Raw genomic sequence first — 27,368 nt, 5'->3', positions numbered from 1 at the left:
CTTCAATTTGACACAATTGAGAAGGGGTAAGCTTTGCTGGTATGATGTAAGGATTGCTGGTATCAGACAAAGATCTTACAGATATAAACTGCATTATCTAGAAACTTTTTATTCTGATTTTGGGTTGTAAATTGATAGGCAAGCCTGCAGAGTGGGGCTGAGGTGTCATCTGTTGATATCTCAACTCTGCAAGTAAAGGAGTGATGGCAGCTATTTCATCGTCCACCTTCTGTATTTAGGGTGTCAGGTCTCTGCAGGAGGAGACTGCCTCTTGCCAGGTGAGTGAGTAAGTAGCTCTGCTCTTCTTTTTGTTTTGTGTGACACAAAGAGCAAGTATTAATAACAAATACAAAGGTTTGTCTTCAGTTTGTTCCTGAAACAGCAGTGGAGGTATCAGAGTGTACAACAGGGAGCAGACTGTGAGTGGATGCTGAGGAGGAGTGGCTGGGTCTTAGCTCTCCTCTGGGCAGAGGGCTTGGGCAGGCACCTCCAGCCCGTGGTGCATCCTCATCTAATCAGGAGGTCTCCTGATTAGAGAGGGAGCCCAGGACCTGAGTGCCAGTTTAATTTATGGCTTCATATTGTGAAGGTGAGTAAAATGGTTCCTCTTACCCCAATCAACAGCATTCCTTCCCCAATGAGAGGCTTTCCCCACCCAGAAAGTAACAGACAATAAGACTGGAAACAATTTCTTCACACTGTATTTTTACCTGTTTTATTTAGGCTTTGACTAGAAATGTGCCAGCATTTTCAGGAAAGACAACAAGCAGACCATTTCATCCCACTAACAGTTTGATTTTTGCAGATTTCTGCACTCTTGGCTTTTACAAAACAAAAGAGTTTGGATTTTTTCCTTAATTTTGTAAGAAATTTTTTTCATGACAATTTATGGGTTTTTCTCGGCTGCTTTTGGGTTTGGGATTTTAAAAAATAAACAATTGTTCTTGCCTTTTTATTTTACTTTTTTTTTTTTTTGTGAACAGCACTTGCCCACCTTGTCTTATAAAAATGAAATCAGAAGGATCAGAGCGATCAGCTGAGCTGGGATGGGGTATATTCTTTTTTAATCTGCAATGCTGATGTAAAACTTTTTTTTATTTTTTCACATATCCTATGAAGACACTGCTTGAAGTGTCTAAGTAATTTTAATCAGAGGACTTGTCTGAGTAGTGATTATTTTTTGCATTGAAATACAAGCCTAACTTACCTAGAAAAAAATGTTCTGGCTCAGCACAGGCTTTGCTAGACTGTGCATCCAAAATCTATTTCTTTCAAGATCCTTTCCTTCTTCATAGTTCTGAATTGCCTTAGTGAATGGTCATTTTTTGAAATGCACCTGCCTTGATTACACACAGGGAGACAAATTTTGATGAGCTGCCAGTATTGGCTTAACTCTGCTCCTGCTTCTGGTAGCTACAGAAATTACACCATTGATTTCAATGAGAACAGAATTAAGGCAACTGTAAGTTCCTTCTGGAAACATAACCCTACACTGTTAATCAATTGTATTTAACTACAGCAGTTAATAAAAAAACTCCAAAAGATAAATAATAATAATAATCAAGTTCTGCCTGCTTTAAAAAACCCACAAAATGCTTTAAAATAATGTGAAATAAAACCTGCTTTTTATTGTACAGGCAATACTGAGTAAGCAGGAATTCATGGTCCTATCTGGATGTTAATTGTACTTGAATATTTGAACAGGGATCGGTCATAGGCCTAAAATACCTAAATACTTTAAAATACATTTATAAATAATCATTCTTTATACATCATAATTGTTCTTTCCACACATCAAAAACACAGACTTCTGTATTCCCCAAGAAAAAAAATGAAGGATTACTTTTGCTTTTGGCACAAAAAAGTAAAAATGAAGAACAAGCACCACCCTTATGGGAGTGCATGAAAAGCTACCAAATTGGTCTTTATTTGCCTTAGGGCTTTTTTTTTACAAAAGTTTTAAATACAGGTTAATATGTAAACACTGTGCACACACTGAGAGTTTGATGCTGGCCCGTTGAAATCAATGGCAAATTTCCCATTAATGCAGCAGTGCAGGGTCAAGCTCCACGCTGGTGAGGTGTGTGCAGGCCGAAGTCATTGAGGGGTGCAGGAAAGCAGGAGCCCAGGCGCTGCTTTCAAAACCAGCCGCCAGCAGAGTCCGACTTGGCGCCGAACACCTTCTTGCACATGTTGGAGTTTTCCTGGTGCAGGGGGTATTCGTTCCCGGCCAGCGTGGCTGCCTTCCCCCTCCGGGCCGTGTAGCGCCTGCCGGAGGGCAGGCTCTCGTACTTGGTCATGTGAGTCCTGCAAAGACACAGCACCGGGCTCTGCCACCAGCAGGTCTGGGCACAGCTTGCACCCCGCTACCAACCCCTAGCACACAGGCCAGGTGGCCCTTCCACAGTCAGCAGACAGAAGCAGCAGATGTTTCAGTAGCTGCAGAATAGCAGACACTGTTTTCTTAGGATTTCCTGAAGGTTCTCGAAGTCTTAAAACACTCTCAGGTTTTTAAACACTTTTGGATGAGAATAACCTGAATGGAAATCTGGCACAGGCTCTACAAATGTTACCTTCCTTAGGTCTTAGCAAATAAGGATTAAAAGAGAGCAATATACCAAATAAAGCAAATTTAATTACTATTCTTTGGCTACTGAAGAACATATTTTTAACCTTATTCCACAGTTGTTTACTTTTCAGGAAAACTGGTGCCTTAATAAAGTATGATAGAACACAATGGCTGCAGGAGTACCAGACCAGGTACTTTTGTTGACATGAGTAAAGAGCAGATGACGAAGAGAGCTTTCCACTTCAGCTCATGTATGGCTTTGCACTTCCTTTCTCAATAGCATAATAGAGAACTACTGCTGGCAAAACCTGAGGTCACCATCAGAACTGTTTGCACACAAGGGCACAACTGTCCTGCCACTTCAGTTAATTCACTTGCAAAATCAAATTAAAAAATTGGACTGAAGTGCACATTCAGAGCTGATCAGTTGTGATCTTCAGAAAGGTTATTTCTGAATCTCGGGGAGGAATGGGTTAGCAGAGAGGTCAGTGTGTGTAACAGCCTGCACTGCACCTCATCGTGTTAGGCTGGAATTTGGCCTCAGTGGATAATCTCGTGTCTGTGAAAACCAAAAGTTCCAGCAGCTGGCTGGAAAGACACTTCAGAAAGTGTGTGCTCTTAGTTCTTACCTGAATGGAGAGTCCACTCTATCCATCTGCATACAGACCAAAAATGGGTACTGTGAAAACTGCACTGTGGAGATGAAGTCTAAAGCTGTTTCTGTTTCCAAAGTGGTTTCCATACCAGTTTTTACAAAGAAGGAATCCACCTCGGTGTTACCAGCTACAAACATGGCTACCCTACAAAAAAAAATTAGGCATTACAATTGTTTCAAAACACATTAAAAAAGAGGAAATTGAATTACAAATAGTCCTACCACACATACAAAAAAACTGCCCTCAAAGCAGCCTGTTCTTCACATAAAGGTATATAAATTCACGCGAGACCAGTGGGAACTGGTATTATCCAGGTGGAAAGGAATGAAGTACATTCTCCCATGCACATAACTATTTCATTCTATTTATTTAGTTGCTTAATTCTAACTCATCTGCAAGGTCTTTTATATTTAAATTTGTGTCATTGGTGCTACCTTGGCTCAGAAGCCTAAGCTGCCTACAGCTACAGCGCGTGCTGGGGGTATCTCACCGGTTCTTGACGTTGGTTTTGGATTCCCGGTACCACAGGCTGAACTCCATCCCTCCGGAGATGTCGATGGCCAGCCCACCCATGAACTCTGCACTGGCTGTGGGCCCAGACTGCAGCTGGATTTCCTGGAGTCATGGCAAAGCACAGGTTACTGACTGCACACCTCTGAGGTTTCCTTATTCCCTTTGGTCCTGCACTCACACCACTTGCCATTTTGCAGGAACAAAAAGGAATAGAGGGATTTTCTGAAAGGATGGACAAAACATCCTGATGTACCTCCCTCCCCCAGAAATGGGATGAAGCTGCAGCAAGGCACCTTGCATCCTTCCCCTCTCCCTGTGTGCCAGCTGGCATCATTTCTGCACAGAGTGTCACTGCAGGGAATATCATGTCTCCAAGAGCTACCACACAAGCCCCACGGAGGCTGTGACAGCAGTCCAGCTAAATCAGATTGAACTCCTTGCTGGAAGCCCAGCACAGGTGCAGTGCAGTGTGACCAGCACCCCTGTACTGGCAGTGGGATGCTGCTACTTGTGCAGTGGCTGCAAATCCACCATATGACAGGAATTACGTCTTCAGTGGCTGGGTGGCCAAACCCATCAGCTAATGCACCTTAATTGGCATTAAATGCATTTTCTATCAAATATCAAACGTGCTCATGGCTTCATGAAACCTGTAAGGCTGGACTGGAAACACATCCATGAAGTCACTTTCGGAAGTGGTAATATAGCACAGGGTCACGGCAGTTCATTCCTTTTAAGGTTTGACACACAGCCAAGATTTCAGGGTTTACCCAGCTTGGCAATCTAGCTCTATATATTCGTCCTGCTTCCCTAAGAACTAGTGGATTAATTCACCATTTTAAAAGAAATATTAATTTGGGAAAAGCTTCTTTTGATCATGTGCCTCATATACAGGACACCTTCTTCAGTCTCACAGATGGTTTTCTCTCTCCTCTCAGGTTTCTGTGCCTGTGGTATTTTCAGCATCTGTAATGTTTCAGGCCTTTATAGGATATGTGGGAATATGAATTTCCTGTCCCTTTTTGATGTTCAGGCACCCTAGAAGTCTCTATTCTCAGCTATTCAGTAGTCCAGTGGCTCCAACTAATGCTGTCCCAAGATTTAAGAAAGAAGCAAGCAGAGAGTCAGTCTAGCTTCCTAATCCCTATAGCAAGGAGCAATATCAGGGAAGGGTTTTGTTCAGAACATTAAAGTTATCTGGCTGTAATCGAAGACTCGGATAATTATGGCAGCTGTACATGCTTACTTCACCTTTTAGGGTAAGTTAATTATCCTTGAAATTATTTCCTTGACAGAACCAGCTTGGCAGAGCCATCTTGGCAGTCAGTTGCTGCTAAAGTGGGCTTGAGATTTAAAGAATGCAGTGGGCTGGCTGTGGCTTATAAATCCAGCATGACCCCAGCAAGCGTGGTCATATGATGGTCTGATTTCTTATTTTCACCCAAGTTAAAATCATGGATTGAAATTGAAACCTTTCTGAAATCAAAGGGAGTTTGTATATTGACTGCAATGAGACATAAAATATTTCCCTTGTTGGTCTGTTTAGGTGTAGACGTAAAGCTTGTTTTACTTTATTTTACTTTGCTCTTAATTGGGACTGGATTGGTGGGTAGCTGCTAATGAGTGAGGAGGTAACAGTATACATGCTGGCAGAGATATGTACACACAACCAGAGGAGCAGATATTTTTAGATGTATTGTCACATTGCATCCAAGAATATTAAAGTAGGCTGGGTTTACAAAGGCTGCACGGTTCAAGACTTTAATGCCACCTAGAATTAAGCTGTATTTGTCACTGAAACCAGCAGAGAAGTTAAAGAGCACTTGTCTTGTGTTTTACTACCTCATCTATTTCCTTATTTATAGCTCAGCCCTGTCCCTCGTCTCATGTGCAAATCCAATCCAGGCTGATGGGAGGTGTAAATCACAGGGACCCAGCCTCCTAAGGAGAAGTATTTTCCTTTGCTTTCCTATTTTAAGCTTTGTGTCCCATTTGCAGTGGAAAATGTGACCCACAAGATCAGAATCAGTCATTTTTTTACTGTTTAAAATGCTGAAATGTGCCATGTTTCAATAAGAAAGTGTCTTTAAAGTGTCTTTATGTATTGCACTGTAATGCAATCTTACTGTAATGCAACATAGAGATGGCTGCAACAAGCACTTCTCTGGGAACTGGCTACCTTCCACTGGGGTCTGGCTTTCAAATGGCTTCTCTGACCTATCAATACAGTATTTCATTTCTCTGGGCTTCTGGCAGGTGTGTTGCCTAGGAGAACTATTAACACTGCTGAACTTTAATGCAGGTGACCTAGGAGTCTCGCAAATAGTTTTATGAGAGCTGTTTATTTTCTAGCAGGAATATAACTTCTGGGTTATTCTTAGCCCTCAAACAACACTGTGGCCACAGGGAAGTGCCAAAACCATGTTGATGTGCTGTTGAGTTGGAGTGTAGCTGTAAGACCATTCTTAGAAAGATGGGCTGTGCTTAAAAGGGAGCTCAGCCTGAAGCTGTGTTCAACAGTGCTTTAAACCATTCCTGCTCTTGTGGGCTGTGGAGGTAAGACACTGCTGCCAAGGCTTCTAAAAAGGCAGTGACTGACTGAAAACCCTGCACCCTGATATTGTTAAAAATGGCACACAGTCCCAGCCTGGCTGCCCCAGACTTTTGAGAGGCTCTCCAAAGGCAAGGAGTGGAGAATTTGCTGGCGAGCAGAGCTCTAGGGGTGCCCAGCCAGCTGATTCAGCCAGAGTATGTCTGGAGCTTCGTGCATGCACAGCAGTTGGAAATATTTAGTTCTCTAAATGCTCCCTGTGCTCAGGACTAGACATGATTATCTTTCTCACCTCTGCGGTCTGTTTGTTAAATAGGTCACAGCAAAGTTTTTGCCCATAATCTGCGTGTGAACTGTAAAGCACTGCTGGAATGAGCTTTAGTTAGCCAATTTGGGCACTACTTGGGAAGCCCTCTGGACTTAAAATACCATTAGAAGGAGCTGAGCTGGGTTCTGGATGGGAGAACTTGTCATGTGCAGAGGGTGTTTCTGTGTAATTTTGAGCAGAGTGGATTGTCTTATCATCTACTTCTGGTAGATGATAAGTCTTTCTTTGGTCAAGAATTAAATGGGAAAAGCCAAAAGTAAAGTTTGAGACTGCAGATGTTTTGTGAGTCAAGTACAGCTGTTAAATCCACAGGTTCTAAGGAGATCCCAGCTTGGGAAGAGCAAAGATGCTGACCCTGCACTTTGAGAGAGATGTCTAGATTCTTAGTCCTCCAATAATACATTATGTAGACAGTTTTATTTCTATGTGAATCTATTTAAGCCCAAAATTAGCAAATCATTTGGGATGACAGTTGCATAAAAACTGTGTAATCCTCATTTTAATTGCTTGTTTTACCTAGAAATAAACAGTTGAAATTTGGACCTCTTAGCATTGTTCTTTGAAGGACACTTCTCTGATTCATTCACCTGACAATTATTGCCTAACTGGACACAAGGTCCCTGGACAACTTGTGAAGAGGAAAACTTAGGTGGTCATATGGGACAAGAGTGTATTACAAGCAACTGTGGGAGGGGAGGTCATAGCTGAGAGCAATATGAGTTTGCAACAGGAAACTCAGTTGCATTTGCTTTTGTTAAGTTTCTGGTTTATTTTCTAGAATATCTGTTCTCACCTTTGTTCTAGGTTGCTTTTCATGTAATTTCATTCTGGTTTTAAATACCCATGACTTTTCTATTGCTCTCCTAGTAAAGGTAACCTGTGTAACACTGGTCAAGTTTCAGCATTGAGAATAAAGAAAATAAGGTGTCCTACAATAGCAGTGTGGGGGAGGAACCATCTGTGCTTAAGAGACAGAAAAAGAAGCAAACAGTGTGCTGTTAGTACCTGTAAGAAATCTGTGAGGAGGACAAGTCCTTTCACCACATTCATGGGATCTCCAGTTGCCGAGAGCATTTTAGACATTAAATCACCATACCCTTGGAAAAATGTCACTGGCCTCAGCTGGAAACCAAACAGAATGGCTGACATGCCAGCAAAGGAGTCCAGGTTTTCCTCGCCTTCATCAGGAGTTGCAGCTATTATGGACTCCAGACCCTGAGCTTCGAGAACCACCTACGAAGGAACAGTGATACAGAATCAATGAGAAAATCCTGCCTGACTCAGACTACTAACACCACCACATATTTTCTTGATGTCTAAATGCCTAATTCTAATTTATGTAGTTGCAGTGGAAAAGGTATGAGGGTAAGACTTAATGGAACTAGGAAGAGTACTTAGAAAAATGGAAAATAAAATAATCTCATGCCATGTTTTTGCCCTTTAGGTGCTGAGCAGGATTTACCCACATGCAGATCATAATCCTAAGACTAGTTTTCTTTCAAACACATTTTCCTTTATTCATATAACTATTTTTCAGGGACAGTTGGGAGGAAAGGCCAGAGGTGTTCCACTGCAATATTTTTGTCCTGTATAAATTTAGGAGAGTTATAATACCGAAGATTCTTGCCAATATCAAGACAATTCTAAAACACAGACATTAAAATCTCTTTGATTTGTACATTTGATCTACTCTTTGAACATGAACTGGTACCTGATTTTACAAACTCACAAAGCTTTTATTGATTACATTAGAGAAACAGCATAGGCTTTACACAGATACAGACCACAATGTATGATGAAAAACAAAACACTTGTTTTGTTTATGGCAACTTATGCCACATTGTGGGATTTTCCCCTGTTATTGGTTTTCCCCTGTTATTGGCTTGTTGTCTGCCCAGTGCAGCAAACCTTATGGTCTTAAGCATTAGCTGAAGTGATTTAAAAGCTGTAAGAAAAGGACCACATACTGGCTACGTTATTGTGCACAGTGTGGCAGTTACCTGGATGGCATGAAGGTCAGTGCTTCTGTCAAAAACACGGATGTTCATGTTACTTCTCCGTAAAATGCCAGAGCCAGAGTAGAGGATGTCGAGGCTGTATGTGGATGACACATCAGGACCACCTTAATTGAAAAAGAAAGAAGGTACCTGTGACTACACTAGTGGATTAATGAAATGTTTGGGAATACAAAGAGGGTTCAAAGGCAGTTTCATGGTTACATACGTGTGATGTATCCAGTGTAGGCAGAGGAAGAGCCCATCTTGGAGAAGCGATCGTAGTTATGGGCACGCATGTCCTTCAGAACTTGCCGAACTGTTTTGCTGTGGGATTTCAAAACAAACAAACAAACCCACTGAGATACAAAAATGTTACAGTACCATGCATTACTTTTTCATAGAAAGATCAAATTTGAGAGGGCGAATTTCCCAGTTGGAAAGAGGGTCTTCCAAACCCTAACCTTTTCCCACTAAAAATCTGCCCTAACCCAGTCTCTCTTTCAATTTCAGGTACTCCCTGCAGTCATAGGAAGAAAGGCAAGCAAAGATCTTGCTTGAAAATTAATGTTTTTAAGAAGATATATATTGATTATTTTCATTCTCACACTCTGATGTTTAAAATTTTTCCACATCCCTGGTTTTGAAAATACAGAAGCAAGGGACCATTTGAGAGAACTAAGATCAACAGAAGACATTTTTCACAGTAATGCAAGTCAGATGCCCAATTATTTTTTTGTACCTGTGAAAATGTGAATAGCTATTAAAATAATGACATTGAAATTAAGGGATTTATTCTGAAATAACAATACAAGGGACATAAAAATAAGATATTCCTTTATACTCTCCTTAAGTTTTAGTAATTCATGAGAACCTGTGTGTTCTCTGTAAGGAAGGGCTGTATTTATTTACACTGAACTTAATATACCTGGAAGGCATTTCAAAGCGCAGTATATCTTGGATCATGGACAGCATGTACTTGTTCATCTCCATAGGCAGTTCCCCAATGGAGAGCAGGATGTTTTTCACTTCCATGTAGGATGGGTTACTGTTTAAGAGGATGGCAGCTGCTGTGGTTCTCACTGTCTTTTCGTGGATTTTGCGAGTCTGGTGGTATATCCTGTTCATTGTTTCCTTCACCTGGTCAGGAAACACATTATTCACTCAGTGCTCATGCAGATGACTGGGCAAAGTACAGGTTGGAATGTCGTTTATAATATCAGCTTAAGTTAGATTAGTTAGCTCCATAGCTAAGGCTAATACATAAGGATATATTTTCAGCATCATGTTTTTCATGGTCCTTTTGGAATGTTGAGACATGTATAGCTCAGTGACCACAAGGACAAGTGGGACATCTGTTATGTTCTCTCAGCCACAGACCAAATACAGCCTTACACACAGGTTTTAAAGCAGGGCTGTAAATAAGTAGCAGCACTAAGAACAAATGCGGCAGTGGTAAGACAGAGATTTTCTTGACTGTTAAGGAAACATGTACTTTAAAAACCAAGAATATTGTTATTTTAATTTTCTAGATAGTGCCTGTGGTGGCGTGTCCCTGAGAAGATTGTGACACATCTTTGTCACAGGGGAATTTGTGGAAAGCCATGTAGTCCCACTGAATGGCCTCCTATATGCTCATTGCAGAGCAGCACCCAGACAGCCTCAATCCTGATGGCCAGCAGGTATGAAATGGAATACAAGGTAATGCAGCAGAGGAAGCACCTCTTGTCCCACTGTTTTCTATGTCTTTTCCTATTCTTAGAGGCTGCAGGGTAAATTGCAGCTATTTTACCCTTCTCTTACTTTGTGTGCTCTCCCTGTGTGAAAGCACAAGGAAGAACAGAGCTGCACAGGTGCCCAAGTGCTCCCTCTGGCGAGCAGAGCCCGGTTCTCCCCGCAGACTGCCTGCTGCCTTTGGTGGCTGCATGTGACCCTGGAGCCAAGGGCTGACTAGCACGTGTCCACCAGTCCATTCCTTGCCTTCAGCATGTTGACTGCACCACACAGCTTGGTGCCATCAGCAAACTTACTGAGATTGGACTCAACCTCACTGTCCATGTCGGTGATGACAAGAAATGAATTCTGTGAATTTACCCTTTATTTTTAATACAGTCTCCTGCACATTTTTTCTTGGGCAGTATATTTTCTTACCTCTTTGGTGAGAAAAGAAGGATCATATCTCTGCAAGGCAGTAGCAGCAAGGCTGCTGATGGGCCCTTCTCCTGACTCAGCATACTTCAGGAGCACTGGAATTGCTTCGGGAAGGAGTGCGTTCTTCAGTGCCAGCAGGTACATCTGCACGTTGTCGTCTTTGCTGGCCTTCTCCAGCCTATTCAGAATCAACCTTTTGGCTTCCACAACAGCCTAAGAAAATCAACAGCACATTAAATGGTGATCATAAACCTCCCTTTTTCCCTTTGCAGGAGCAGAAGGGGCAGGGCTGGGTTCTGGCATGTTTTGTGGCACAGGGTTTCATTTGTACGTTGATGGCTTCCTTCAAGCATAACCAAAGTGACTGCAGCCACAGTGACACCTGATCCAGAGTTTTATCACTTGCCAGCTGCTCCTGACCTGATTCAGGGACTTCACAGGTCCTCCTTGTGGGGCCAACAAGTTCCCACAAAAAAAGGCAAGGGAAGTGTTCTTCAGTGCCTCAGAACATGATGTTATAAAACTACTTGGCAATTAACAAGGGAGATTAAAAGGGCCTGTTCAGGTAATTAAAAGGGCTCTGTATCTTTTCAGTGGTGTGCTGCAGTGCTGAACAACACAGATCCAGCAGCTTTGTCTGATCATTCTCATCCTCTAACGCCAGTATCTACTCAGTTCATGCTCAGAGTAAAAGTCTTCCTCCTTCTATGCATGTTCAGGGCACAGTTGAATATTTGAATCAATGAATTTTCTTTACAGAGGTGAAATAATCTAAGGTGATTGCAAATAATAAACAGACCCTGAGTTGGCCAGTGTTTCTCTGAGGATATGCAAAGCTTTTGGACAAGGCAGCACAAGCACTGCTTCTGCTGACAGGTTCAGGCCACAGAAATGGGAAGAGACAAGATTAAAGCCTAAATCTGACAAAGTAGAGGTCATTATTAAAAAAAAAATACAATCCCCTATCAAACATAGGAGTTCATGGACTTATTTTAAGTGGGAGAATCTGCTTCCCATGTCTGTCATGCTCCCCCAGTAATGTCACCAGGGATCGGTGCTGTGTGTTGCAGACCAGAATTTGGGCAGCAGTGACCATCAGATACTCACTGGCAGCTTGCAGCCATCCCTGTCACACAGCTTTCTAATGAGGGCTCCCATGACAATGACAAGAGTTTCTCTGATTTCTTGACTGGCGACATCTCCCTTGAACTTCTCCTGTCATGCAAAAGCAAAGCTGTTTAGTGTCTCAGAGTAAACATGACCAGCCACACTGCTGTGGGTTCAACAGGTTCCCTCATTTTCTGTGAACAATAATGCAATGCAAGGGCAGTGATTACCACGATGGCCTGGGCTCAGGCTAAGCACAGCACAGCTCTATCATTACATATATATTACATATAATAACTCAGTGTCATTTTCACCTTCAGTTACATTCAGTGTCTCAAGTAGATTCATTTGGAAAAAAAAGGGGGGATTTACAGTTCTGATTACAGAACTTTCATAATGCAACAATCAAACAATCCTCAAATTATTTTCTTAACATTCAGTATTATGTTTCTTTTTCAAGTAATGGATTTTGGTAATATTTTACAAAGTAATTAGACTTTCAGTCTGGGCATAGGAATATTTGTTGCTTGCAGGCTTTGTGTTAATAGCACACTTATTGGAAACCCTGGAAGGCATAAAGAAAGGAAAATTAGAAACAGCAACAGTTGTTTCTTCTTCTCTTCCCCTTTGACTGGGACAAGGCATAAGAATATTAGCTCTGTTGTGTTTTTTTTTTTGTCCTTGGACTTACAGTTAATGATTTCAGAAGAGTTTCACTGGGGTGAGAAGCAAATCCACAGGCATACAGGAACCGCTCCTGCAGGATAAAAGTGCTTGCATCCTTAAAGTCAAGAAACTCCAGCATGGCCTCCAGTGATTCTGGGGTCTGAGCCGAGGTTACAGCATCCACTACCTGTGGACTACAAAGAAGTGCAAATTAAATGAACATATCCTTGCAATGAGCCAGTCAATACTGAAAAGACTTGGCTGCACATTGAGAGAAAGAAGCTTATGTACTGAAACAGCTCTTCATTGCAAGAGAATCTTTTACTCTTGTTGGAAAAAGTGTCCCTGAACTTTCACCTCAAAATGGCACACAGATTCATATCCATGGATAGTATTTTAATTTATGCAAATAAGAGACAAAAAAGTTTAAAAACCCAACCATCACAAGTGTATTAAAGTTTACAGGAAAAGGCTGTAGTTATAAAGAAGTGTTTTAGTACTGCATGCACAATGAAACATAGAGAAAAGGCTTCTATGCTTCCTGAGTGACTCTCCGGTTTATCTCTATTGCTACAATTTATTTGAAAGATCCCAACCATATGACTCAGAAATGCTTTTCAACTCTCAAGTTTCAGTGTGCATGCTGTTCACAACCAAACTCTAATACTCGGACAATTCCCAGGCATCAACATTGCCTGGGAATACTTCTTTGTTGTATTTCCTATTGAAGGAAACCAATGGGAAGTCAAGAACAAGTTATAAGGTGTTTCAGAACAACTATTTGGTTTGAGAATCTTTGGCTAAACTACAAACCATGTTGGCCTTGCACTGTAGATACAACCCTGATGGCTGAAGGGTGTGCTGAAAATTTATTATATTACAAGAACAAACATAACTTTAAAAAAAATCCTTTTCCTGTAGACAGTACTGAACACTGGGTTTGCATTGCTAGGACATCACCAGCAGAACTCAATCTCTTTGTATGCAATTTGCCCTTCTGCATTTTTCAGTAATTTAAACCTTTTAAAAGCTTCTTCATGGTAACTTACAGAAGCTCTTTATTTTCACTTTTAATAATTTTCAGTATCTCCTCCTTCGTAGCTTTCCTGATGTTCTGAATGAAGGACAAAAAGCTTTTTGCTGCGTCAGGTTTGGAAAGTTTGTCAGGATGCATTTGTTCTCTGATGTTCTTCCAGTGCTCAGAAAGCTGCAAAACAATTCATATTATGTGAAATCTCTCAGATTATAGCTTCAGTTCTCAAAATCAGACTAAATAAATGCTGATGTGATTTCAGCTACTTTGAGCAAATGCTGTTGCTCAAAGTAGCTGAAATCCAACAGACCTATGATCCTTTAGCTCAGTATTAGGTAATTTATGATATCCTAGCACAAATATCTTAGAAATCTTTCTATAGCTGTCTCTCTTCCAACTCTTTATTATTTTCCTGATGTTGCACATGACCTTCACTGCAATCTCTTTTGGAACAATAAAATTTATTTATACTGTAACTGGAATAAAGGGAAATCTCTTCTCTTGCAAATTTACTGTGCTTTCTGGTGAATATTGTGTTTGCCTTATGTTCCCATTTTTTCCTAAGTAGACTTAAAAAAAAAAAAGGGAGATGCACAATCCCCAATCCGCTAATTAATCATGTTTTTTGAGAAGATGGTAATTTTGGGTTAGTACAGAACAGGATTAAATATCCAAGAAGTTATTCCCAGTTTTTTTCATAAACTTTTATAAAAAGGGATTTGTAGCTATTGTACAAAATAAAAGGTGAGATGATGGCTGCTGTATTTATTCCTACATCACATTTTTTACCTGAACAAGCCAACATGGTAGCAAAGCACCCATATCTGTCCTTCCAGATACACTCCCATAAGAAACTGGTGCCAGTATTTTGACCTTTCTTCTCTCCCTTGCCTTTGCCTCTGTTATCTCAAGTTATCGAGAACATTCCTTGGTGAAAACTCAGCTGTTCTTTGCAACAGCCTTTACTGCAGTTTTCCTGAGTGGGAAATAAAAGTAGCACCCATCTGACCTTCACTAAAATAGTTCCCCACTGTGGATTTTGTGTTGGGCAATAGCACTTGAACCTGCAGGCAATTAGAAGTATCATTCATCAGTACAGAGTGCAGCTTCTATTGACTGTAACAAACAATAATTAGGCAACAATGATTGAGACATAGGATATTTCCTGAGGATTAATGACCAGCTGGGAGGAGCTCATGTTCTGAGGCACAGATGGGTCTTTTAACCTCCACTGGTAATTAGTGCTTAGCACCAAGGTCAGTGTTGCTATTATTAACTGAAATTGGATAAATATATAGGTCACTTTTTATTCCCCCTGTTGAAGTTGCACCACAGTCCAGCAAAAAAAAACCTCTAACCTCATTACTCCTACATTTTCTCCTGTGCAGAGCCCAGCTGTGTGGGCTGCTCTTAGGCAGTTTGGCCCATACCCTAGAGACAAGCAAGGTGGGAGATGCAAGCTGGAGCTATCTCAAGAAAAAGAGAGTGGAGACCAAGCCTTCCTTTGGTGGGTGCTCAGGAGCAGCTGCCATCTCCTGCAGTGACCATGGCATTAAAAACACCATTCACAGTTGACTTTTCTGAGGGCCCTCATTCTCCTGATGTGAATGTCAGGCAGTTTGGATTTAAAAACCCAAACATTCAGGCACAAGATGCACACACTTCCACATGGCAATTCAGCGTGGACACAGACCTGTGTTTCTCTGACAGAGAGATCAGAACAGAGGTCTTGTGGGCACTCTAGGAAAACTCCAATGAAACCAAGAGATTCTAAACTGAGCAGGAGTTGGTTTTGAATGTCTGTGTATGACAGCTGCTTACCAATGTACAAAGGGTGGCTGCACAAGACAGAACAAACCCATCTCACCTTCAGAAGGGGCAAGAATCCTTCCCCATAGGAACCATGAGCATAAAAGAGTGTAAGATACATGAGCTCTTCTGAAAAGAGCATGCTTTATGTTGTCTTAACATAGAAATCTAGACCTGATTTTAAGTGCAAACATCTGCCATAACCTCAGAGAAGCTAGTGCTGCCATCTGGGAAATGAGGGTAGTAATGATTATTTTATCAAATTCATAAAGATAGAGATAAGACCTGTTAAAATTTAAAAAGGGCTTTGAGAATGTAAAACCCTAAGGCATAGCATGTCAGCAGGGCATTGATGTATACCATGAAATATAAGTAGCATATGCTATGTTGCTGCTTCGGATACAGTGTTCTGTTTATAGAGCCCATCTTTTCATAGCAGTTACTGAAAAATACAGTGAGAAAGCAGAACTTCATTCTCCCCGTGCCATTAGGTTTATAATGACATAGGTCAGTCCCCAGGCAGTGCTCTGGAATTATACCCTGTGTTTGTTATCTTGGTCTGAAAATTATAACTGTTATGACAAACTCAGTCCCAAGTGACAAATTGGTCAGCACAAACCCCAACAGGCAGAGTCAAGGAAAAACCACCTGTCTGTCCCTACTCTGTTTATGATGCCTTGATATTCCCTGTTAGAACTGCCCTAGCACATGGGCAGCATCATTTCTATATTCTCCAAATATGTGTTTTTGGTCTTCCCTGTGGCTCAACAAGCATTAGTTAAGAAAAAATTATTACAGTGTAATGCTACTTCCAAATGATAATAAAAAGCAAAAGTTCCAATACAGGAACATATTTGTGCTCATAAGGAGTATCTCGGGAGGACTAAAATTCTGTGTGCTGAATAGAAACTATATCTTGCTTATCAACACTAGAGAATAATGATCCTTAATGTTCCCATTCATTCCTCAATGGTAATAGCATTAATACTGTTTGCTAAAAGTCACTGTAGTAATCTATTTAGGTTATGATGAACATCATTAGTAAAACAAAAGATGATGCATTTACACTGTCATGCTCTTAGCCTTCAGACGTCTTAAATATAAAAAAACAAGGCAATGTTTTTCCCAGGGAAAAATGAGAACATTATTGGACTCCCCAAGAACACTAAAGCCCCATTTTATACTTGCAAAATACCTATAAAATCCTAACAAAAGACTTCCTCGGGGTCAGGTAGTAAGAAGATGTTAAATATACCACCAACAAATGCTTAGCCTGCCTGAAGAATGGCTAAAGAACTTGAATCCTAGGAACAGATCAGCTCTTCCATGATAGAACTGTTTACAAACACCAGTCAGCAATCTTAAAATTAATTTTCACCCAGAGGAAATTAGGTGCACCCAGCTAAAGGCTGGCAAGGTGAGATAAAACAACAGGGTGCTGTATTTTCTAGTGATCTGGAGAAATCTTGCAGTCTTTAAAAGAGAGCAAAAAGGTTGGTGCTTTTAGTGGTAGATCTTACGACACTCTTGTGGGGTGAGCACCATTGCAACACTTCTGTACTCCCTACTCCAGGGTGCATTTTATATTGCTATGCTTGACCTGTCCTAGTTCTGCTTGGACAGAAAATTTGCTTTCACATTTGTCCTGCTCAGCTAAGCAACATGATGTCCAATGAACCTGTGTTTACTTACTGAAGGGCACTTTTTGCATTCAGATTTCACTGGCTCTGCTTCCAGGGCAATGGCAACATAATTGGGGTCCAAGGTCTTGATCACACCAGCGACTTGCTTTGCAGCGATCAGTCCCGTCCCAGCTTGGACTGACTTCAGCTCCAGCCTCTGCCTGCACATCCACACAGTGAGGACACCATCAGAGCCCAACCATCAGCACACAGATGCAGAAATCACACCGAGGGGAAACAAAAAACCCCTCCACAGACTAAAAAATGTAGAATGCAGACTGACTAAATTCTTATTTTAAAATGTTCAGAACATGGCAAGTCTGTGGGGCTTTTAAGGTAACAGAAGTAATTGATACCAGCAAAATTACTGCTAGAGTTATGTGCAATAAAGTACCTGTGTGAGAGACTTTCTAAAGCACAGATTTGTTATACTTAATAAACAGCCTTTAGTATTCATATACATTCTGAAATGTTTCATATATTTTTTCTTAAAAGATCTGGAAAGTGAAATTTTTGAATGTACTTTTTCTTTTAAATATCTATTATTACCGAGTTGCCTGAATTATTTATCTTTTACGAGTATCTCCACACTTTCAGTGCTTTGGAGTCTGAAGTCTAACACAGATCTAGGTTTCACTGTTGTTTCCTTTCTATGCAGTAGATTTTATTTGCTATGCTTCCAAACTCTCATATGCTAGAAATGGAAATGCATCAGAAGTATTTCTTGAGAAATGAGACGACAGAACACCTATAGCACTAATGGGTAGATTAAGAGGTTTTGGCCAATTCCTGCTGTTGCCTGTTAACTTCTTATAAAAGCCATTATTTATTATTTGTGGTGTGGTAGAACCCTTAATCAAAGTTGGACCTGGTACCTGGCACAGTTGGACCTGTATATGGATAAAAAAGAGACGTAAATCCTGGAGAGTTCACAGCCTTAGATCTTAATTCTATAAAACCTACACATGTAACCTAACTTGAAGCACTAGTCCTCCACCATCAATGACAGCCCAATTGCCCAACTTACTTTGAAACTATTTTGGCACCTGTTTTTCGCCGGTAATTCAGAGCGAAAACAAAATTTTCTTCTGCCTTAATGGATTTAATGAAACTGTCCTCCAGCACATAAACTGTAGCAGATGTGGCTTTTGTACTGATATCCAAGATCTGAAAATAATTAAAAAATAAAACAGAAAGCGGGTTATTCAACAAACAACATAGGAAAAGAGCTCACTGTTCCAAATGAGGGCAAGACTTGGAATGAAGCAGAGCTATATGAGGAAGGTGCATATAGGCAGGCATCTCAAGCCTATGAACCAGGTTTTCAAGTAGTCCCTCTGCAGTAAGTAGCCACTCACTTCTACACTATGTGCTTCAAATTTAGTATGTACCAGGGTAAAGGACAGTAGGAGCAGGCTGCAACTGAGAAAATACCCAGTACTACATTTAGTTTAAGATATGCTTTAAATAAGACAAGAATCTTTTCCAGAGAAATGTCTTGTAAATAAGATTGTCATGTTCACAATCAAACAGATCAACGAACAGATTGTCATGTTCACAGATCAAACAAGGTGGCTGTCTTTGCTTCTTGTTTTGTAAACAAGATTATGTCTTTGTAGTGTGAAAATGGGCAACCCAGTCATAATGTTAAGGCAGTTATTAAGAGAGTGTGTGGTGTCTTTGTACTTCTCTGAGCTGAGAAAGGTCAGTTTCTGATGTGGAGAATCCCAGTGCCTCCAGCAGGTGTCCAGCCTGTCCTCAGCAGTGACTACTTAGAAAGTCATTTACTAACAGTGGAGGACCACTTTAGTCCTCCACTGTTAGTAAATGACTTTCTAAGTCATTTACCTCCATGGCACATCTCCTGTATTACACCTGTGCATGAAGGAAGCCTTTGACCTTCCAGGCAAGCTTGACCAGGCTCCATTCAGGAGTCAGCATCTTGCCTGGCATTTACAGCAGATGGGAAAAACTTACTATTATCACTATGAATGTATCTGTATCAGCTGAGCCAAAGTGGTTTACACCACAGGAGAATTCCATTCCCTGTTCTCTCCATGGGAACTACATATGACATTTGGGCTAGTAAAACTACAAAATTTACATATAGAATTTGCTTCCTCTAATGCTAGAAGGACTTCTGAGAAGATGAGTAGTGTCTGCTAAGAATATATTTTAAATAGGAAGAATAGATTTTATTTTGTTAAAGAAATCATACCTTGTTGTGGCTGGTAAATCCTTTCTTTTCTATTTCACAGGAGGCCAGGTCTTTTATTTTAGTCACTTGATCTTGCCGCACGTGATAAGTAGTATCACATTTCCCAGAAATGTCCACCTTGGAAAAGAGAGTTAGATTAGGACAATTTCTTGAATTTATCTTTGGGACCCCCCAACACCTTCCAAAGATGAAGCATTTTCTCCACTGCTGGAATCCTGTACCTGAGATGCTGTACTGCTTGGGTTTATTTAACAGTTTTGAGGATGTCAGTGGTTCTAACTATCTGCTTTGGATTGACAGGGGTACTGTTCATTAGATGGCTAGGAAGAAAAGTAACAATGGCTATTTAAACAAAATAATTAGGAAATACCAGGCAGCTTACACTATACTCACAAGTTTGAGTTAAATTTGAGCTTTGTTTAAGGGGACAGGTTTAGAAATATAACAATAGAAGGCAACTTAAATGGATGCAGCTAAATCAGTGCTGACTTTGTGTGGGTACTTGGATTTAGAATGGGATTCCACTAAATTGAATTTAGGAATCAGCCAACTTTAAAGAGCAGTATAATCACTTTTATAGTGACCTGGTTTAAGGTGGTTTATTACCAAATTGTGCTAGATTTATAAAGGCATTTTAAATCAAATGGATTGCACTACTTCTTTATGCTAATTGCAGCTATTTGATTGGTGCCACCAAATATGCAGAAGACTGTCCTTAAGTCCCTAACCTCAAATGTTATCAAAGGACTGATTTCTATCACAGTTCACTCTTTCTGAAGTCAGCAGAAACCACAGGCCTGCCTTCCAGAGGAGATCAGGCTCTGCCTGTTCCTCATGTGATGATAATCTTGCCTGATAGAGCACCATACCTCACGGGAAGAGCCAGAGTGCAGCTGCAGCTGGAAAAGGCTGGCCAGACCTCTCTTAATGTTCTGAGTAAAACCAGGTTCATTTTGATATGAGTAGAAGGTTTTGATCTGTAGGAATTGAAAAAAAAAAAAAACAAAAAAACCCCAAACATATAGTAAGCATTCAAAAGTGTGTAACAAATCTGGTTAAATTAGAAAGGAATAGTGAGGATCCACTCTAGAAAAACCTTTACTTTGAATTTGGATCTGTTAGTTGCTTATTTTGAGCAAACTGCAGAGGCTACAGGGCCTGGCAATAACTGTACCAGCACATTTTGGCCTTCAGCTGAACCTAAGTACAGTTTCAGTGCAGTGAGCATCTCTCCTCCTGGAATTAGAGAGAATTTAGATGGGAAATGGGAAACTTTTCATACTTCCACAGGCGACTCATTTTTCTGCATAATCCTCAGGTAATCACTCCCCACAGGGGCATAATATCTGTTGCACTTTAATCACAGGTTACAAAAACTCAGGATGAATCATAGATAAATCACAGATAGAATGACTTCAATGACGTGTCAAACATATCACAACCTTTGCACTTCATGGGTCAACTATTGTGCTTGAGCCTCTCCTCTGGTAACAAGACTTTGCACCTCCACTCTGCATTCAAGGTGCTTTAGAAATGCCCCTTTATCTGGAACTGTAAGTACAACCAGTATGTTATCTTGGGGTAACCCTGAAAAGTGAAATTACTGTGCCAGGGTTGAAATTGTCATACCACAAAGAAATCATAAAAGGAGCATATAGACCCTATCACCTGAGAAAAAGCTCAAGTTTTTAATACTACATCTTAGCCTTAGCATATGAAAGTGTGCAATGTATGAGGAGCAGATGCATTCTGTGTTCTTCTGGTACCTCTGTTCTCATGTAGGGATGTGTGCAGTTCACAGCCAGTGCTGTCCTGTTTCTTTTTATGTTGTGTAAAACTGATGACAAGGCTGAGTCTGAAAGTTACTGAGCAGGTCTGATAGCAGCTGCAATTCAGCAGGCTGAGCTGGCAGCCAGGGTATGTGCTCAGTGCCTATTTACAGCAGGAGGTAAAGATCCTGCTGGGATAGAGTGTCACAGCTCTCACTGCGCTCTGCAGACGGGAAAAGGGAGTGTGACCTTCAACCTTCCTCCTTTCTCACAGCCCCTCCTGCCCCACCTGCTGAGCATTGCTCAGGCTGCAGAGGGGAAAATGGGGCTCTTGGCCCAATGCCACAAGCAACAGGAGGGTGAAGGACCAGGGGCAGGAGGCAGAAGCAGCCATGACTTGAGCCCCACCACTCCCTGGCCACAAGAGTAGGCTGAGTACTAGGGCAGCTGTCACAAGCAGCTCTGCAGGGGAAAGAGAGTGGGATGGATGTACTTGAATCCCCTTCCCAGAGAAAGTGTGTTAGAGAAAGGGGCACACTTTGGAGACTGTCTCCCAGTGGGGGAAAAACATATAAGGCTGTAGCTCTTTCAGCATCAAGCTCATTAACTTGGCAGGTGACACAGAAGTAAATAAGAAAACCAAGGAGATAGGAAAAGCAATCCTGGTAAAATACTTGATAAGGGTTTAAAGTGATTAACACTCTACTGAGTTCCTCACAGACTCAGTAGAACATCCCTCATGACAAATTGTATCTGCTTTTCTGCCTTCAGATCTTGGACAAAATCCTGCCCTGGCTGAAGTCAAGAGCACAAATCCCACACAGCAATTGTGCATATACATGTGTACCTATCTTTGTGGACAATCTGTGCTTTACTTCCCCATTGTGTGGTGTTCTTCTAGGCTTAGGCTAGAAGGTAAATTATAATCTGCTCTCAGCTACTGTATTGCACACAGAATGATAGGACACAATGGCTTATTAAAAACACTGAGTGGATGGTGAACTGGTAAATTCTTCAAGTCTGTAACAAAAGATTTCTGTCATGTTTCCTTAGGGACTGAATTTTAAAAGACAGGCTCTTACTTTTCCACGAACTAGTTCAACCATTATGGGCCTCTGCAAAGCCTCCAGATACTCTTTCCCGATGATCTTCTCTGTGCTTTTTCCTTTGAAGATGTTTTTATCAGCTGGACGCTCATTCACATTTTCAACCTGAACATCTTTCATCTAGCAAAGCAAAAGCAGAGGAAATTAATGTAGAGAGCAGTGTAGAATTGGCCTGGAGTAGAGTAGACAGACTAAATCACATAATCAATGTTCTTTCTTTCTGCATTTCTGGTTCTGATTATTAATCTTCCATGATTACTATGTCAAAGTTTACAGAAGAAGCCAGTGCTCTCCACTGGGGAAATAAGTCCCAGAAAATGTCACCAGAGAGCTAAGTACCAAACCCAGTTTCTATTTAAAAATATTTACAGTTACAACTGAGGACAACATATTGCCCCTCAGGTAAGGGCTTGCACACCAGTCACTTGAAGCTATAGGTGCTGTATGAAGCAATTTCTAAATACAGGAGACATTCTGAAGTGCTGGCTTATGATGTTAGATAGTTACTTGTGAAATCTTATTCTATAGGAACTAGATCATCAAAGCAGCTGGGTTTAGTTGATGAGACTCGAGAACAAAAGGTTTAGCTTGTGTTCTGAAAGTGAGTTCTCTGAGATTAGATCAGCAGCTAGATAAGTGCAGAAAAGATTGGGTATGTTTTAAGTTGTCTGAAGGCAATAATTACCGTAATTTTGACCAGCTGGTCATCATCATTGTCAGGATTTCTCCATAAGAGGTTGACATCCACACCAGAAGAAATCCGATATCCTGCACTTTTCTGCAGGGATGCTTTCACTTGATCAACATAGACTTCAGCTGAGTAAGCAAACTTATATAGCTTGTCATTATTTAGGCTGGGCCCTGTAGTGTGCCCTGTTTGGAAAGGAAAAACAAACAGCATTTTAGAATTGACTAACTCTCATAATCTACCATTTTCTCTAAGAAACCTACAGAAAAATGAAAAATTTAATTACAAGCAAAAGATTTATGGGACTGATCCTGCTACTCCTGATTACAGAGGCTGTCTCACTGAAGCAGCTGGGGTTTTTTGTGATTAACTTGACACTGATCATACATATTTAACATAAGAAAGGTGACAAAATCCTTTTTCTAGCTCTTTAAGACTGTCAGATTCTTTTCTTCAGCTATGTTAGCATTACAAATTAATCCAAAATTATTTGCAACTCAAAATACTGTTAATAATCACACAATTTGTGTGCTTAGCAATGTGAAATGCACTGATGTGATTTGTTAGGGCCAACATAAATAATTCTCTGCATCTCTTGCACATTTATTGGGAATCTTTCCATGGAGAGACTTGCCCAAGGGTGACATGAGTGCGATGAAAACATTAAGAATGTATTTTTTAGATAAAATAATTAAGCTCTTGTTCTTTCAACTAAATAATTGTTCCCATCGCTGTGTCTCTTCTGTTAATTTATATATTTTAAGGAATGTAAAAGGGAAGAGAAGGGAAAATAAGCTGGCTGTACACTAAGTGCTCTTAACATTCTCAAAGCAAACACACACAGAGTGACCTTAGGTGCTATCTGTAAGCAGCACAGCACCAGCCTCACACACCCAAATGCTGCACCACTGAATGCACTGGAGATTTCTTCATGGAGTTCAGGAGGTACAGAGCAGAAACATGCTCACAACAGAGGTAATCTAAGAAACACAAAGTGCTGTCCTCAGGGACATGCATCTCAATCTTATGACAAGTGCAGGGAAGGGCAGAGGAAAGAAGAAAAATCTCCGACAACAGCTCAGAAAAATTCTTAGGCATGCTGTAATGGAATCAGTGTCTTCAAAGCCTCCTGCAGAGATTCATCAGGCTATCCTGATTTATCTTATATCCCGCTGTTTTATCTGACTCACTTAAATAAGCTTCAAATCACTGCATTGTTGGAAAGGATAATCAGTCTTATTTCACTTTAATATTTTAAAGCCCATTTAGGTGGGTGCACAGGTAGTTCCACCATGGCTGGATGGATACATTCTGCAGTTCAAAACCCCTGCTTCATTAAGACTTTGCATCACATTGTTTCCCTGTTCACTCAGATACCATAGCAGTGGATTAAGGTCAGCTTCAAAGAACCTTTCCCTGAGCAAAATGGACACTCCAGCAAGTTTAATCTGCAAGTTGGGTAAACTGGCAAAGTTACAGAACTAAACAGACTTTATGCCAGCTGGGGATGTGATGCAGCAAGTCTGGTGATCCCAGTGGGCTCAGCCTGCTCACACATGAGAGGCCAAAGCTGTAACTATTGATTTTTTCCCAGGGAGGTTGAAGGATTCATGTTGGCACAATGGGGCTGTCTGGTTTTGCATGTCTTGTGTGTCTGTTTCCAAACAAAGTCATCAAGAGGCATGTAACCCTTCTTGGAGGTTTACTGTGAATTTCCTAGCCAATTTCCTTCCCCAGTTCCCTGCTTTGAAGCTACCTTACCCCTGAGAGTAGAGGGTGCTCAGTGCCTGCTCAGAGGTGGCTATGCCTTTCAGGGACAGATTCCCTGCAGTGCCTTGGAGCCAGCTGCTTCCTGGTTCAAAATGTCCTTGATTTGCAGCAGAAACTGCAGTGCAAAGGACTTAGTATTGGCTGAGATTTTAGGAATACCACCCACTAGGTGCATTCTAAACACAGCCCCATCTACAGGAAAAAAGTAGGGGAATAGCACATCCAAGAGAAATTATTTGGGTGCTCAGAAACAAGTCTTATTAGTTAAGGTGCATGTTGTGGTTTTGCTCCCTCCCTATTCTCAGTTAAAAGCACCTTTCACCTATCCTCTTCCTTTCCCCACAGCTGAACACACACATGGTTTTATTCTTCTTTTGTAAGAGTTCCTTCCCTCCTCCTCCCTTTTAGCATTTGCTTATCCCCACATACAATAGAGCTGTTCCATCCTAAAGGAAACAGATGAGCAAATGATGCAGGACCTTCTTGCAAGTGTCATGAAAGAAATGAATAATTGCAAAGTATTCCTGGGAGCTAGAAGAACATGAGGTATTGAAAACTTTTACCAATTCACACATAGAAAACACTGCAGGAGCCAGGGCAGAAGACACCTTTAGTTGCCAGACTGGGCAAGGGTAGGCCAAGAGTGGATGATGATAAGAGAAGCAGCAGGGATGAGGCAGTATTGAAAGCAGTCCCAAAGAGTTAGCACTTATCCCTGTGGAAATGGGGAACCCAAGAGAGACAAATGAAGAGTGTGGTCAGGCTGAGAGATGACAGATGACATAACAGAGGCACAGGGTCACTGAGCAGAACCAGTACTCAAAACAACACAACTAAATTTTCATGCCGACTTCCACGAAGAAAACACCAGTACTATTCTGACAGGAATATTGCAACACCTTTCTGATGGAAACTTTTCTTAATAGAAAGTGACCCTTTTAGAAGCTCCTTCCTTTGTATTCAGCACAGCACTGGGATCCTTGCTGCCTGTGCAGCCATTGACATTTCAGCTGATGGCAAGTGTCCCACTGCCTGAGAAGGGAGGAGAGATGGACACACAGACTGCCAGCAGCCCAGCCAAGCTCTCTGGGGGTCAGAAGTGCTGCTTCCAAGGTGGAGTGCATAACACATAGTTTGACTAGTAACGTTAAGTGTCTGTCATTAAGGGTAACATGCCAAGTCTATAATTAAATCATGATACTGTATAATACAGAAGGTTACACTGCATGAGCAGAGACAGCTGTCAAGTCCTGTGCCTTTTATTAATACATATGGCATGCACAGCATATGTGTCTCTAACTACTTGCCAGCTCTACCTTCATAAATCATATTTGCCACTATCTCTGACACCAGATAGCTTTAAAAAGCAAACCCCATCCGCTTATTTGAAAACATTTTTCAAGTGGAACTGCAGTAGGAAAGTTTTACGTGTGCTGACCTACCTGAATCAAACAGAATAATGTTTCAATATTTCCAAAAGGCAGCGTGACCTGATGAAAAGGTAAAACCCTTATCCTAATACCAACTCTTACCCTGAGGCCCTAAGTGGCTTTTGGGCCAGTAATTTAGCTCTCAATCCCTCTGCACAAGAGAGAGGAAATCTGGCAGAGCTGAAGGGATGACTAAGTAAAGGGAAAATGCTTGCTCAGTATCCTGGGGAATGTGACAAGCAAATACTACTTCACATCAAGAAGTTTTGCTTAATTGATATTAAAGGGAAGCTGGGAAGATCAGACACCAGAAATGTGGCACATTGGTACCTAGCCATAAATGGAATGTGGCAGTCTCATGAAATAAACTGACAGGTAAAGGCACTGCTTGCAAATTTCTCTGCTTTATAACTCCTGTCATGAGGGTGTATAGAGGCAGGGAAGAAGGAAGGTTGCTGCTCTGTGCTTACACAGTGTCCTGGATTCCCTGCAGAATGCAGGAGGTGGCACCCATGAGAGCATCTCTACAGCCCTTTTAATAGCTTAGCCCAGGATGTTGTGCTCCCCCTGCTTCCCTTCATGATGAAGACATCTCATTAAACTAAAAAACTCAGCTTATTTTATAAGGTTGCTGCTCCTCTAAATTTAATGTGAAGTTGTACATGAAGAGTCACTACTACAGACACCTTTCCTTGCTTCATACATTGGCATTGCTGAAGCAGACAGTCTCCAAGATTTCATACCCTTGACTTTGTCAGGACTCCTGAGTAAAGCTCTGCTCACAGGGTTTCTGCAGACATCCAGATTTTCAAGACTTACTACAGAGCAACGTTCTCATGAAATTAACAGGATGCTTCTTACTGACTTCAGTGGTAGCTGAGTCAACTGCTCAGAAGCTGAAACCTGGGCAGCCCTGAGCACTTCCTGGCTCTGCTCCACAGAACACTCCATGTGTTTAACTTCTGAGCGTGTGAAAAGTCCCTTTGAAGTCAGTGCCCCCACAGTATGTCCTGATTAAGCAAGTTCAAGATCTCTGATCTTCTGGTCACACCACTGGCCCTGTGCACTTGAAAACATCATCTCCTCCATCACCTTTGCTGAGAGGAATGCCACAAGCACTTAAACCTAGCTAGTAAATGCATCTTGTATTACTCAAGCATGTCTGAGTAAAGCTGATAATTTTCTGAAGCAAAACAGAGATCTGCATACACACACTGGTTTTGCCTCTGCTGAGGCAGAAGCTGAACCAAGCCCAGTACAGACCTACCTTTCACAGAGGCTGAGTAGGTGGAAATGATGCAAAGGAACAGCACGGTAAGAAGAATCAT

The 27,368-nt window shown here is 41.2% G+C and overlaps 1 protein-coding gene across 1 annotated transcript; it reads right to left on the bottom strand.

The window, feature by feature from the left end:
* Positions 1–2,138: 2,138 nt before the first annotated feature.
* Positions 2,139–27,368, bottom strand: MTTP (microsomal triglyceride transfer protein). Its single transcript, XM_054295834.1, has 18 exons — positions 27,308–27,368; positions 22,838–23,025; positions 22,129–22,272; positions 20,147–20,254; positions 19,278–19,394; positions 18,087–18,226; positions 17,070–17,220; positions 13,585–13,742; positions 12,561–12,729; positions 11,870–11,977; positions 10,763–10,975; positions 9,540–9,751; positions 8,841–8,938; positions 8,618–8,739; positions 7,623–7,850; positions 3,716–3,840; positions 3,199–3,369; positions 2,139–2,307 (listed from the first exon to the last, which is right to left on the bottom strand). Exons 1-18 carry the CDS (start codon positions 27,366–27,368, stop codon positions 2,139–2,141), a joined length of 2,682 nt encoding a protein of 893 aa, XP_054151809.1.

This window comes from Melozone crissalis, unplaced genomic scaffold (genome assembly GCF_028551555.1).
Source record: "Melozone crissalis strain CALT ecotype California unplaced genomic scaffold, PUWL_Pcris_2 ptg000006l_1, whole genome shotgun sequence".
Classification (NCBI taxonomy): domain Eukaryota; kingdom Metazoa; phylum Chordata; class Aves; order Passeriformes; family Passerellidae; genus Melozone; species Melozone crissalis.
The sequence above is the reverse complement of the archived record's forward strand: the minus strand, read 5'-3'. Positions and strand labels throughout refer to the sequence as shown.